We start from the raw sequence: 15,008 nt of genomic DNA, 5'->3' as shown, positions 1-15,008 counted from the left end.
GATGCATACTACCGGGCTTGCTTCGGATGCTGAATCTGACCTACATTTTCCAGTTGAGCGAACAGATAATGTTTTTAGTGCAGGTTTCATTTGCAAGTACTTAACTTTAAGCCCTATGTTTACCAACCTTGCATGGATGATACATCTAAGGATGCACACTACCAGGCTTGCTTCGGATGCTGAATCTGACCTACATTTTCCGGTTGAGTGAACAGGTAAAAGTTTTTGGTGCAGGTTTCATAACCAAGGAACTATGAGTTCTTTAATGACCAATCTTGCATAGTTGATACATCTAAGGATGCATACTACCAGTTACCAGTCTTGCTTCGGATGCTGAATCTGACCTACTTTTTGTAGATGAGTGAAAATGTTAGTTTTTGATGCATGTTTCATTTCCAATAAACTATGAGCCCTATAATGAGCAAACTTGCATGGATGATACATCTAAGGATGCACACTAATGGACTTGCTTCGGATGCTGAATTCGACATAAATTTTTCAGATAATAGACAAGGTAAAAGTTATGGTTGCAGGTCTATTACCAAAAACTATAAGGCTTATATAACATTGTATAAACCAAACTTGCACAAATGTTGCATCAAGAGATGAAAACTCTCAAATTTGCTTCAGATGCTTGATTTTCATTACATTTTCATGAAGAAGAACTAGTTTAAATTTTTATGTAGGTCTATTTCAAAGTATCAGATCAAAATTACTTAAATATTTTCATTTTTGAATGTATACTTTTTGTTGGTTAATTGTGTGACTTTGCCTTACTTAAAGACAACATTCGTTGAGGTGAGCTCTGTAATCTCTGATTACCTATGTTTTTTGTTTTAAAACCAAAAACTACTTATGAGATATAGTGTGATATTGGTGACTCTCAATCACGTTCTTTACAGTCCGGATAAAGTTAGCTTTGCGTCTATAATCTTCTTCCCGTCCTCCCGTATTTTTGCAGAGGTCTAACTGTCGAAAAATTTCAATTTGCTATTTGTGGGCGAATGTCACGAGTAGCCTAGTTTACTACATGTTTTATTGTGCATATTTTGGATCTATGTTACCGATATCTCGAGCATTACACATATTTTTACAAAATGTGGTGCGCCGTCAATTCAGGAGACGTCATTTTCAGGGGAATTGCATCAGAGAAAAATCACTATATTTCTGTTAGAACTTCAAATATTACGTCCGAAATCTAAATACATAATAATAGAACAATTTAAAGGTACATTTGAGAAAATTGTTAAAAAATATCGCGAATTTTATAAAATCAATGAGTTAAATTTTTGAATCCGCATGCTTCTGCTTCAATTTTTGTGTCGTGCGCCGTACCTCTCCATCAACGATATCAACATCCCGATAATTTTAGTAGAAATGTTTTAAAATACAGAATTTTTGCCCAAAATTTATTGGAATCTTTAAGATACATATTTCTGTGAAATTTTATAACTATATGACGTATGTGAGAGTAAATAATAGAACAGCCCGCGTAATTTTTGAACGGCCCTCGTAATTACCTCAACTAAATCAAATATTTGACCCAGTTTCAAAATTTTTTCAAAAAATATTAAATTTTTAGTAGTTTATCTTTACTAGAATTGTCCCAATACTAGTTAAGCTAAAGCATATCGTCTTCTTTGAAAGGCATTATGCAAACCATCTATCAATCCGTTTTCACTAAATCGGACGTGATAAAAAAATTAATTAAACTTTTTGAACAATGTGTAATGGTTACAGCTGACAAGGTTTGACGATGTATCGTCTTTATTTGTAAGGTTCATCGTCTAACCGTACTATAGAATTAGGCCTGAAAATATTCGTAGTTCACTTTCTAGAGTGAAATTCCTCGAAATCACAACTTTTAACATTGCAGTTAGGCAGGTGAGTTAAATCTACCTGACTTATACGTACTAAATTTCTAAACCTCATAAAAATCCCCCCAAAAAATGAAATATTGCCAAATCCAGTAAATGCTCTACTAACCCTAATCTGAATTACTTTAAAAATATGAACTTCTGTAAGGGAGAATCTTCAGATTTATTACATACTTACATACAGGATTTTTGCATATGCGATATGGCTGATGTCACTATAGCTTTTTATTACTATTACTGTTTTTTTTATTACTAAGTATGTCATAAATAAAATAAAACATATCCTTTTCCACATCATATCCTGTATAAGCCCTCGACCAATATCAGCCCTCAGCCCTCTGGCTGATATTGGTGTCTCGGGCTTATACAGGATGAGATATGGAAAAGGGTATGTATTATTCTCTATTTACTTTACTTCAGAATATTCAAGAAGAGGTGTAAATCAGATGTGCATTCTCAAAAATGCCAAAAGTACTTTTAGAAAATTTAAAATCGCCATTTTTTTCAGAAGGCAGTAACAGACATTGATAATAAAGGATCCGGCACTTTCTCATTTACAATATTCATGTAGTCTTCGGTGAACAGGTCTTCCAACATCCTCAGAAATTCGATGGGCAATGATTTTGGTCCTTTATAAGTTGATTTTCTATACTTCTATGGAGCCGAATTTATTTAATTTATCTCAATGAAAAGAAAAAAAACAACACTTACTGTGACCATCAACACGACGTTCAGATTTTGAAGACTTTTTTAAATGAGCAATATTTAGTTATATTCATATGTCAAATGACGTTGTTAGTACACCTAATCATAGGGTCGTATTTTGACAAAGGTGTTTCATTTCAGTTGTAAGGTCTTTGTTTTCATATTAAGAAATTAGAATGTGTATTCCTTACAATGTCACAAGGTTTGAAGGTTGGGGATAATGGACAATGTTCATTCTTACAGGGAAAATACATGTATAGGAGAAGTGAGCATTATGCTGCGGTCACATCTGCCATTGGTCCTGTATATGGTTAAAAGTTAAATTGAAAACATATCTTGAATCAAGTAATTTTATTATCAAATATTTAACGGTCATTTTTATGTAACCTATTTAAGTATGAAAGGTTACTGACAGTAAGGAGCTGTAGAAGTATTACATAAAAACACTCGCTTTACATGAATGGAACTTTAGTCAGTTATATTTTGTTACCAAGTACTCTATCAGATTAAACATACAATGTTGTGAATAATTTTCTCAATTACCAATTTTCAAGTATCATTTTTCTTTCTTTTCAGTCGCTCGCGTGGCGCAGTGGTTAGAGCGTCTGCTCTAGAGTCGTGAAGTAAGGAGTCAATCTTTACGTCGCGGGTTTGAATCCCACTGTGGGACGTGGAGACCGGTCTTTCGGATGAGACCGTATAAACCGAGGCCCCGTGTCGCAGTAGGTGCTGGCACGAAAAAGATCCCTCACTGCACTATGGCCCTGAGTGCCGAGCATAGGACAAAATTTGTAGCCCTCCACCGGCAAGTGGTGGCGTCTCCATATGAGTGAAAAATTCTCGAGAGGGACGTTAAACAACATACAATCAATCAATCAATCAATCTTTCTTTTCAACAAACACACTAATATATCTTTTCTTCTTTTTTTAGATTCAATTTTTTTTTATTTTTCATTAGCAGGATAGCGTTTTCACTCTGGATAAAGATTACATTATTTATGTAAGCCAGTCAAGTATCAAGTCATTTTTTTTTCCTGTGACAGTTCTATGTAGTAAGTATACACTGGATCTGGTTTTACTAAGGAGAAAGACTACACTGTTATTTGGAAGCCTGTCAAAAATCATTATTCTTTTAACCAAAAAAAAAAACAATTACTATTTCAGTGCTTCATGAGTTGATTACATTGCTAACACCCATTGCTGCACAACATATAAAGGGCTTCCTCGCCCATAAAACGATACTTTACTGCAAAGATGGGTGTTCTACAAGTATTTTGTTTTATTCTTTCTATGTTCATGTATGGAACATTTGGTGATTCGTCTTTAATTGAAAACGAAGCTTCTGATAAAAATGGTTTGCTCCCTAGTACTGTATCTGGTAAGACTTCTAATGTCCTACGTGACATTCTGAATCAGGAAAGTCTTGTCCGCTTCTCTATGGTTCAGAAAATACAAAGTCTGGTAATGGATGCCGCGGACAGTAAAAACGACAGACAAGTTATAAAGGCGAAACTTAGTGAAATGGCAAAGGACGTACGGAACTTGCAGACGAAAAACCAACTATTGGAGAACACAATAAGGGAAATGAAGGTTCTAAATGAATCTCAATCAGTCTCTGCCAATATCCCCCAAATTGAGGAACTCAAAAACCAAATAAATGAAATAAATGTAACATTACAGAAGTGCAGTGTGAACAGTTTTTTGGAACATTATAAATATACAGAGGACGCTTTGGGAAGATCTGTGAATGAAACTCTGCAAGCTGTTTGTAGAGATCTGAATGTATCCAGCTGGATCTTGTCAAAAGGTATATTATAACATTCTGTTTATATATAGACTATTAAAATGAATTTGAAAGAGAACAATTGGTACAAGGGTTCAAAGTTGAGCTTTCTGCAAAAAAATATAAATTAACAATTATTTTTGCTGATCGAATAATCATGAATGATTTTGGATCACTTATTTACCTTTTTATTATTATTTTTTTTTTTTTTTTTTTTTTTTTTTTTTTTTTGTTTTCTCGAACAATTTATAGATGAAAATAATTGACATGAACCTGAACATGATACTTTATACTGTTTATAATGCATGTATTATATTTTTTTTGTATGTGTTTGTACCTTTTCCTTCCTCCTCTCTACAATGTATGTTTGTACATTTAAGAGAATAAATCATTGACATTGTCATTGTCATTGTCGAATAATTATCATTTTATGCATTTAATTCACTCAATAAGGAATTTTTGATTAAGAGGTCATTATTTTAGCGGTCATTAATTATAATGACCGGGTCATTATATCCCACGTGCAACGATTCTTAGGTCCTTATTGCTGTAAACAGTACACCTTGGAGTCATTGTTGTGTTTTAAAGTTTTCTTACCAGACAATCAAATTCGTGTATTATCAATAGAGGTATAATGATTAACATTTATTGACTGGTTATCGAGGTCAACATGCGTTTTGTCTGACCAAAGAATCAAACTATCTTCCATAATACATAAATCTCAGGTTCGTCACTATTAAATACTAACGGATGCAAATGAGATTAAACTCCACTTATTGTGAGACGTAAGCGGTCCAACATCTCAACGACATGTCCAATATTTCACTCAGCGGTCAGGGATCGATTTTTTTTTATTCCCGCTCCGCAAAACATTACAAATGTCAGACTTTTTACGAAAAGATTTGTATAAGGACAAATTTTTAAAGGTATAAAAATTACGTGAATAGTCTGATTTACAATAAAGAGTACGTGTGTAGCTTACATTGAATATTCTTTTACACAGTGCTTCCAAAGGATTGTTGGGACATTTTGCAGAAATACCCAAGTTTAGAAGGAAGGGACGGGGTATACAGGATATCCGTGGCCTATGAAGTAAAGTCTGTTTACTGTGACATGAGAACTGATGGAGGAGGGTGGACAGTTAGTAAAACATGTTTTATTAAATAAAGAGAATAATCCAGGGAGATTTTTTTAAATTCTACCTACAAAATATAGAAAAGGACGGTACGGTTTGAGCATTATTGTGCCCTAAAAATTTACTGTTCTTAAAAAGTTACAAAATTGGTTTTAACAATAGTTGAGTAGATAAATGTAATAAATCAATAAGAATTGTCGCATGAAGGGGGGCCTTTCTGGAAATATGACGTCATTAATTTGGTACATTTCTAAGTTAAATGCAGAAAACCTCAGAATGACTCATTTCTGTGCTAATTTTCCTTTAGAAAATAGTATCTGCCACCGTCGCCCACTTTAATTTTTGGATATATTATGTAAACAGCTATGAAAAATCTCATATCTCAAAATCTTTCTTGGCAACGGTGGAAGAGTATGTTTTCAGAAAGACAATTCCGCTGAAAATTGATGTCTTCTGGAATTTTTTGAAGAAAATACGGGAAAATGCACGAGTTAATGACATCCCAATTAGCATTTAAAAGGTCATATAAAAAACGATCTGTGAATTCTTACTGCAGGCTATTCCTATGATTCAGAAAGAATGAATTTTGATTTCTTATATCACTTTCATATTTTAGAAAAATATAGGGCTGAATTTGTATTGAAACTGTACCTTGTTCTTAAGGCTGTTGTCAAGACCTTTAAAAGTACGTAAACACGTTTTAAATAACTCAAGCTTACCAAATTTGAAACGAATTCAAAATTAATTAATACGTTAAAAGGTAATTCAAAGAACGCAGGACAATTCTACAGATTTTTACAGGACGTGGTCAAAATATAAACAAGGATTTGGGGATCTCTCTTCCAACTACTGGATTGGTAAGTTTATTTTATATTGTCTACTTAAATGTAGTGTCAAAATATGAATGAGGATTTAAATATCCCTCTAAAACCTCCTGAACACCAAGAATTTCATCTGTTGATTAATTCATTTTGCAAAGACTGTGCGAGAAATAAAAACAAAATGACGTTATAGATGCGTCAGGGTGCATGTCATTTAGTGAGCATTTAAATTCAGTAAATCATCGAAGGAAAGTCAAATCCATAACTACAGCAGTATTATAAACACCGTTTTGCAAGCAGAAGTATTATTATGTTTCCTTTTACCCGAGCGATGTTAAATTAGATTTGAAAGCAGAAAGCAAATACAAATTAAAGGTTTTGTAAACTTTTAAATCTTTAGAAAAATGACTCATTTTTATTTCCATGATAATATTTACATACCAGAAGTTAAGAGAGACACAACCGTACATGTAATTTGATAATATATTCAAAATATCCATTCAAAATCAATATCCTTTTTGCTCATATGGAAAAAATTAATATGTCCTCCAAAAATATTTTACAGTCTTTTAATCAGAAGCTTGTTTGAAAGATGAAAGAATAAAATTTTATTTCTGAAAAAAAAATTGTGATGGTTAAAGAAAAGTGATACTAAAATTTTCATTTTTCATTACTTATATGTTTCAACTTCAATGGTCGATATTTCAAAGAAAGGAGAATTGTAACAACATATACATTGTAAGCCCTTTCCATTTAAACAACCATATTTTATTTTGGGAAATGTAACCCGCGTGGTACAATGGTTAGAGCGTCTGCTCTAGAGTCAGTCCTTACATCGCGAGTTAAAATCCCACTGTGGGACATGGAGACCAGACCTTCAAATGAGACCGTATAAACGATGTCCCGTGTTGCAGTAGGCCACGAAAAAGACAACTCACTGGTCAAAAGTCATGACTACTGAGCATAGGACAAAATTTGATACCTACACCATCATGTAGTGTAGATCATATGGTCTCTCTCCATATGAGAGAAAGATTCTCGAGAGGGACGGTAAACAATATACAATCAATCAATATCTCGGGAGAAAATTGTTCTAAATGAGGAAATTACACTCTATAACTTTTACACAGAGTAGGATGTTCCCTTTAAAAATTTAATGTGGTTCGGAATTTCCGTAAATGAAATCCTATTCAAGAGTAATTTTTAAAGTGGGCGATAATCAACCCTCGATTTCAAAATCATACCCTAGAACCAGATAGCCAGGGGATGAATTCTAGACGGTAAGGCCTATTGAGACATTTTTTTTATGTGTTGGGGGGTATATTTGAACAAAAAAACATTAAGAATTACATTCAATATTAAACTTTAGCACTTTCGTCAATTAAGGTTTTACCTCGACAGTTTTAAAATGTAAGTTGGGTTTCCTGATGACGTCAAAGGGTAATTGTGACATCATAATAGACTAAGGCAGCTTAAAGTCGTCGAAAAAGTCTCCATAAAAACTAGTTATTCTTTATTTTCTGAACGGAATCCGAAAGTTCTATTCCTAAACTGCCCATATACACCAAAATCACCAATACTGCATTATTTTTAAACGCTGATGGGTTTAATAGGCCAGTAACATAAATTGGAAAATGACATCAGCATCGCGCGTATCGTCAATAAAGGTCCTGTCACAAGTCATTTAGAATAAGATATCGTAGATATAGGAGGAGGCCCGACTCAGGTTGTCGCTATCGCCTTAAGCCCCGCCCTATACCTCCGATACACTACATTTAAGTATTAGAAAGATTTTTATTGTAATTTTATATGTCTTTAAACCTCCTTTTAGGAAATGACGCAATCTATGAGCTGACAAAGAACAAGGACCAGGAACTCCGGGTTGAGCTACAAAGTTTTGATGACGATGAAGCATACGCTCAGTACTCTACATTTTATGTGGGAGATAAATACAATAAATACGTACTCGCCGTGTCGGGATATTCAGGAACCGCAGGTTAGTCTACTCATAATGATATTAACCTGTCAAGGTAGCCTAGTGGTAGAACCTCTGTTTCGTGATTGGAAGGCCCGGGTTCAAACCCTGGTGCCGCGTCAAACCTAAGACGAAAACATAGGTAGTGACTGTTCCTTCGCCAAGCGCTTAGCATTAGAAGTGTAAGTCACATGTCTTACGAGCTGACCTTAAAAACGTACGTCCATTGTCACGGTAGACTTGTAGGTGTTGGCACGATAAAGAACCCTAACTGCTCAATGGCCCCGAGTGCTGAGTATAGGTCTAAATTTGAAGCCCCTCGCCTGCATACGATGACGTCTCTATCCGAGCGAAAAATTCTCGAATGGGACGTTAAACAATATGTACAATAAATCAATCATAATAATTTTACATAATGTTCTGTATTCACAAGGGATTAGAATATCAGTTGATAATTGAATTCTGTTTTGACTGGATATGAAAAATTGTGAATAAAGGACTGGTACTAAAAAAATGTTTCATATTATGAAGACAATTTTGACTGGATATTATCGTAATATGCTCATTTTAGAATGATAAAAATTATCTTAATAGGTATACTTTAGAATGTTATTGGGAATAAATTAAATAGATATACAATTTATGCATGTAAAACTTCACTGAAACCTTTTCGCCTTTACAAACACACCTCTTCAATATCTTTAAGGCCCAAATATATTTAAGGCACATAGAAAAACAAGCCTATATAGATGTATACATATACCCATTACATAATATGCTGACGGTGCGACCGTTATGGCAAGCGCATATATTTTCGTATTATTTTTCTGGCTCGTCAAACCGCACATGCCATTGGATGCGTCTAGACGCTGACGTTTCATGACCTCGTATGTAAGGAACATTACCAAAAAGAAGCCCGAAAAGTGCTGAAAATAAATGAAGAACGTTTCATTTACTATTTATCTTCAATATTTATCCATTAAATCAGGGCGTTTTAACTTTTAGCTGAACTTATGCTACTATTCTCCCGAGAACGTAGCTTTAACATATGATGCATTGTGCGTCCAGAGTTACTGAGGAAAAAAATTCTGATGAATGAATTTGCAGTAGTCCGAATTTTCTCTTCACCCAGGCGTTGCTTAAGAGCTCGCAGTGACAAGCGTCGCTTCACGACGCTCGCTGCGCTCGCTGTTATATTTCAAATGCTTTGATTCAAGCTTTAACTTAGAAATGTAGTATGTATCATAAAAAATACCTTACATATTTTTTGTTATTATTACATTATTCATTTACAATGGTTTTTTTTTTAATCCTGGACAAAGGTGATTAAGCTGGAGGTTACAATGCTATGATTATTGCTTTATTTTATTACAGATTATGGTTTTATCTAATTTCTGTTTTAGGTGACAGTATGGATTATCACAATGGATATCAATTCACAACTAAAGATAAGGATACTGACAAGAGTGGTGGTAACTGTGCCAAAGAATATCACGGAGCCTGGTGGTACAACAACTGTCACCACACAAATCTTAATGGACTGTATGCTATGTCTGCATTGTCTGGTTATCAATACCCAGTATGGAGAAAATGGAGAGAAAAAGAAGCATTAAAACAGACTCAGATGATGATCAGACACAGGAACTAGAGATCATTAATTTTCAGACCTGACATTTTATTACAAATTTTGTCATATTTTATTTTTGTTAGAGAAATAGCAGTTTAATCCATATTGTGTACTTATTTCACTACAGATTTATTTTCAATAGCCTGTATTAGACAGTTACCTTACATGTATGTGTGACCCGACTTATTTAATATTGTTGACTTTGAAATTAAATTTTAAACTCTCATGTATTCTGCAGACAAAAATGGTGTTTTTAAAAGATGCTGCAATACATGTAGTAAGCTTTGTTTTGGTTAAAGAAGCCTCCGGATAAAATAAATTACTGAATTAAAAAGTAAAATTTTTTGTTAAGAAAATAATATTTTTAAAATTCCTGAAAAATATCTATATATCTAATACGATGCAATCATTACTTTTAGTTTAATATACGGGATGCATTGCATTTTAGATAAAGAGTACAGAAAATATAATAAGAAGCAAGAACTTTCCAACAATTGAATTTGGTTTGTGTTTTTAACCATGGGGCCATGAAATTCACAATTTTGAAAGAGGCACCATTGCTAGTCATAACAACAGTCTTCGCATGCTTTTTTATTACTCAGAAGGCAGGTCACAGGAAAAAGAAAAAATGCATTTCCCTACATAATCAGTAGTGCCCCACCCAACAGGAACCACTGACCCTGGTGTCACATATTTGACAATTTTGAAAACGCACCTTTGCTCATTATAAATGGTTGAATAATACCCTAGAGCAGATTTCAATGATATTTCAATGCATAAATTCATTCTAAGTATATGATCATTGAGGCCCCTCCCGTCCCCACAGTACCATGAAATTCAGCATTTTGGAAGAGGAACCTTTCCTGATTATAAATGAGTACTTATCGTGTATACCTAATGCCTGCATGGAACAGAGGAGACGATTTTCAAAGAATTAATGCATTTTCACTGTGTAATAAATAGAGCCCCACCCTAAGGCTAGAACGCTTGAACAAGGGGTTGTAAAATTCCCAATTTTGGAAGAGACATTCCTTCATCAAAACTATGTGCATGATTCATTAGTTTAATACCAAGGGTCAGAGGAGAAGATTTTTTAAAGAATTTATGCGCTTCCCTAACAAAAAAATACTATAGTAAACTATAGTTAACTATAGTTTACTATAGTTAACTATAGTACCAAAGTTAAAACTTTGGAACTTTGATTTACTATGGTGAAAACTTTGGAACTTTGATTTACTATGGTGAAAACTTTGGAACTTTGATTTACTATGGTAAAAACTTTGGAACTTTGATTTACTATAGTACAAACTTTGGAACTTTGATTTACTATGGTGAAAACTTTGGAACTTTGATTTACTATGGTGAAAACTTTGGAACTTTGATTTACTATGGTGAAAACTTTGGAACTTTGATTTTCTATAGTGAAAACTTTGGAACTTTGATTAAGTACTATAAAACCCGTGGAATTATGGTTTTGATTCTCATTTCGTACATTTTATGAAATGTCAAGAATAAGATTTATTACAGCTTCAATGAACGTTTTAAAAACCCGACTACTCCCCTAAAAGAACAATGTACAAGAAATGAATTCTAATAAATAAATTGTCCTTGCAACGATAAATAAGCAATATTTATTATTATTTATGGAGATAAAATTACTATAAGATAAAAATTTCCGTCATCTAGAATCAAAATATTTACTTTTTTAACATCAGTCAACATTTTTTTTTCTACCGTTCAATGTAAATAATGCATTCAAATTAATTACTTTGAATATTTAAATTGAGATGAACAACAAAAATCAACCCAAACAAACCAAAGTCATCGTCCTTAAAACAGGTTAATAATTAAAAAAAACTTATTAAAAACATACAAAAACTTTGTAACTTTGATTTGCTATGGTGAAAACTTTGGAACTTTGATTTACTATGGAAAAAACTTTGGAACTTTGATTTACTATGGTGTAAACTTTGGAACTTTGATTTACTATGGTGAAAACTTTGGAACTTTGATTTACTATAGTAAAAACTTTGGAACTTTGATTTACTATAGTAAAAACTTTGGAACTTTGATTTACTATAGTTAACTATAGTAAACTATAGTTAACTATAGTTTACTATAGTATTTTTTGTTAGGGTTTCACCACATATTCCTTTCTCATCAAAACTATGTACATAGTTTATCGGTTTTAATACCAAAGAACAGAGGAGAAAATTTTTAAAGAATTAATGCATTTCAACTATATAATCATTAGCGCCCGTCCTTACACCACAATTCCTGATCCAGGGGTCGTGAAATTCACAATTTTGGAAAAAGATATCTTTCTTCATCAAAATTTGTATAATTATACAGAAGTTTATAGGCGTAATAGTAGTAATACTCAAGAGCAGAGGAGAAGATTATCATAGAATTAGTGCATTCTCTTTATATTATCAATAGCCGACCTAGGCAACGTGTAAAAAAATTTACCATTTTGTAAGTAGTGCTCTTCCTTATCACAACTATCTATTTAGTTTGTTTGTTCAATACCTATGAGCAGACAATATTTTTAACGATCTACATAGCCTGGTCCTAGAACAAGAACCCCTTATGGACCATGCATTTTACAATCTTGGTAGCATACTCAGTGCTTATTACAATTATGCCAACAGTTTCATTGCTTGATAACCGTTCACGGTAGCTCAGTCGGTAGAGCGCTCGAGAATTTTTCACTCATATGGAGACGTGACCGTATGCCGGTGAAGGGCTTCAAATTTTGACCTTTACTCGGCACTCAGGGCCATTGAGCAGTGAGGAGTCGGTCTTTATCGTGCCAACGCCTGCCGCTGACACGGGGCCTTGCATGGCGAAGGAACAGTTGCAACCCATTTTAACGACTAGGTCAGTCGCGGCCGAGATACGAACTCACGACCTCCCGATCACGGAGCGAACGCTCTACCGACTGAGCTACCGTGAACGGTTCCTAAGTATTAAGAAGTAAGTTAAAATTTGTGAAAATGCAAAGATGTGTCAATCAAACCTGTCTAAAAAAATTGAAGTTTTAATAACTTTTAGCTGAAATGAGATTTGTAATATATTTTATGTGAAATGTTATTAAAATAATTAAGTCGTAATATTATAGAGAAAATATTGACTTCAAATCTGTGGCCATGCATCTTTTAAATTGTGGCTAAGATAAGATAAGATAAGTAAGATAATATTTATTTGAAGTCGGGTATATCAACAAAGAAAATTAGCTCTGAAGAGCTATTTTCCGACTACATAATAATGTTACATAAAATACAACAATAATACATAACTAGAAACGATCTCGTCGCGAGCAACGAGTAGGTCTTCCGTCCGAATTTTCGATAAGATGAGATATGATTTTGACTATGATCTTCGTTAAAACATAATGATATCATGCTTTCCCTCTTTTGATTAAATTCTTCTGATTTAGATAATATCATCAATGAGTTAAAGATAAAATTCTTTTGGCCCCTCTGGGCCCTTTATTTTAGGGGTCAGCCCCTTTTTCTTCATTTCAAATGATACGGCTTGTAACTTTAATGATTTTTGTTCAACAACTATTCAGAAATTTCTTTTCGTTTTTGAGCTATGCAGAATAGAAATATATAGAGGCCAGCCCTTCAAGTCCTTAATGGGGCTGTTTTGCAAAAATTGAATGGTTGTATATAGTTTATAATACGATTCTACTCCTTGGAGATAAAAAGAAGCAAAGATTTAGCATCTTGGCTCCTTATGGCCCTTTTTTTACGTAACGTATGATCATACTTTCTCAATGTATTGTTGTAGATTGTTAAAATAAACATTTTTGCCTTTAGAAATATATATCAGAATCTTGATAGCTAAAGAGTTATAAATTAAAACGTTATTGTCCCCCTAGTCCCCTTATTTGAGGGGTCAGACCCTTTTTCTTCTTACATGTATTACATGTAAATGAAAGAACTTGTTATTCTCAACAACTTTAATTATATATCAGTTAACCAAATTTACAGGTACATGTACAAAGATATCAGAGAAAACGTGTCAAATTTTGCGAGATATTTGTGAGTCTATTTTTCGAGCCCAGACTAGCTTCAAATATGACACAAGTGTGCATTGGAAAACAGTGGTCACGTTTTGTACTTACTATATATATTGTTCTTGAAAAACTATTAATTATAACTATGATTTAAGCTATGTGTTTCCGTGATGCAAAACAAAAAAGATAGTAGATATTGTACTTAATTTGCACATTAATTCTTTTCTATTTTTACTTTGAGAGACAACCTAAAACCAATTAAAGAAGACTTGTAAGGAGACCTTGAATTATAAATGTAGTTTGACAAAGAATTGCAACGAACCTACGACGTGACAATCCAAGCATCCCTACACATTTCATTGCTACTAATGTTACTTTCATTCAAGCAAACGCTCGGCTGCCTCTGTAAACCCCTATTGCGAAATGTCGGAATTGACAGAGACCGCCGCCATTTTGGTCCCGCTTCATGTTTTTGAATGTTAATATCTCGAGTTTAAATTTATCAATTCACAAACAAATTATATATTCAGCCTAATAAGAAATGTTTCTATCAAACATACTAATATAATTTGAAAATATTGAAAAACAAAAAAGTTTAAAAATTTGACTTTTTTAAATTTGCATGCCGTTACGACAGGAAGTTGAAACGACGTACAAAAGGTTGCGTCTTAGATAGTACTTATCACGATCTATAATCCCTTAAAGTTTCACAGTGATATCTTCTACCGTTCTTGAGATTATCCACGAACAAAATGTCACTTAAAAATCAGAAGATTGTCCGTAACTTGGCACCAGAAAGGAATTTCCAAAAAATCTCTTGGATAAAATAACTTCAGATAACAACACATTGTTCCTGCACATTTCATGAAAATCCATCCAGTAGTCGTCGAGAAATCGCTTGCACAAAATTAGATGGTCAGAAAAATAATAATAATAACGAGCTCAGGCGAGCTTCAACGCCTTTTGCGATAGAAAGATATAGACTCAAGAAAGCAATTCAGCAAACCTTCCTCTACCTTCACTGAAAATCTCAAGTCAATATCTTCATTCGTTTTTAGTGA

General features: G+C 33.5%; 1 protein-coding gene across 2 annotated transcripts; it reads left to right on the top strand.

Annotated features, from left to right (window-relative positions):
* The first annotated feature begins 3,805 nt into the window (after positions 1-3,805).
* Positions 3,806-10,355, top strand: LOC134282486 (ryncolin-1-like). 2 transcript variants are annotated; one of them, XM_062764893.1, is made up of 5 exons: positions 3,812-4,389; positions 5,369-5,505; positions 6,261-6,357; positions 8,153-8,317; positions 9,700-10,333. In XM_062764893.1, the coding sequence occupies exons 1-5, from the start codon at positions 3,837-3,839 to the stop codon at positions 9,942-9,944; spliced, it is 1,197 nt and encodes a 398-aa protein (XP_062620877.1). In that variant the 5' UTR covers positions 3,812-3,836; the 3' UTR covers positions 9,945-10,333. The 2 variants fall into 2 exon arrangements, with proteins under 2 accessions (XP_062620878.1, XP_062620877.1); XM_062764894.1 differs by lacking the exon at positions 8,153-8,317 and having other exon boundaries at positions 3,806-4,389; positions 9,700-10,355.
* Positions 10,356-15,008: the final 4,653 nt, after the last annotated feature.

Source organism: Saccostrea cucullata, unplaced genomic scaffold, assembly GCF_032062105.1.
Source record: "Saccostrea cucullata isolate Sc308-1 unplaced genomic scaffold, CSIRO_AGI_Scuc_v1 ctg2171, whole genome shotgun sequence".
Classification (NCBI taxonomy): Eukaryota; Metazoa; Mollusca; class Bivalvia; order Ostreida; family Ostreidae; genus Saccostrea; species Saccostrea cuccullata.
Note: the sequence above shows the minus strand (reverse complement) of the source record. Positions and strands in the feature narration are given on the sequence as shown.

Coding starts and splice junctions, on each gene's coding strand:
- LOC134282486 (XM_062764893.1), top strand. CDS start 3,837: ATGGGTGTTCTACAAGTATTTTGTTTTATTCTTTCTATGTTCATGTAT. Junction 6,358..8,152: donor CTCTTCCAACTACTGGATTG/GTAAGTTTATTT, acceptor ACCTCCTTTTAG/GAAATGACGCAATCTATGAG. Junction 8,318..9,699: donor GGGATATTCAGGAACCGCAG/GTTAGTCTACTC, acceptor TTTCTGTTTTAG/GTGACAGTATGGATTATCAC.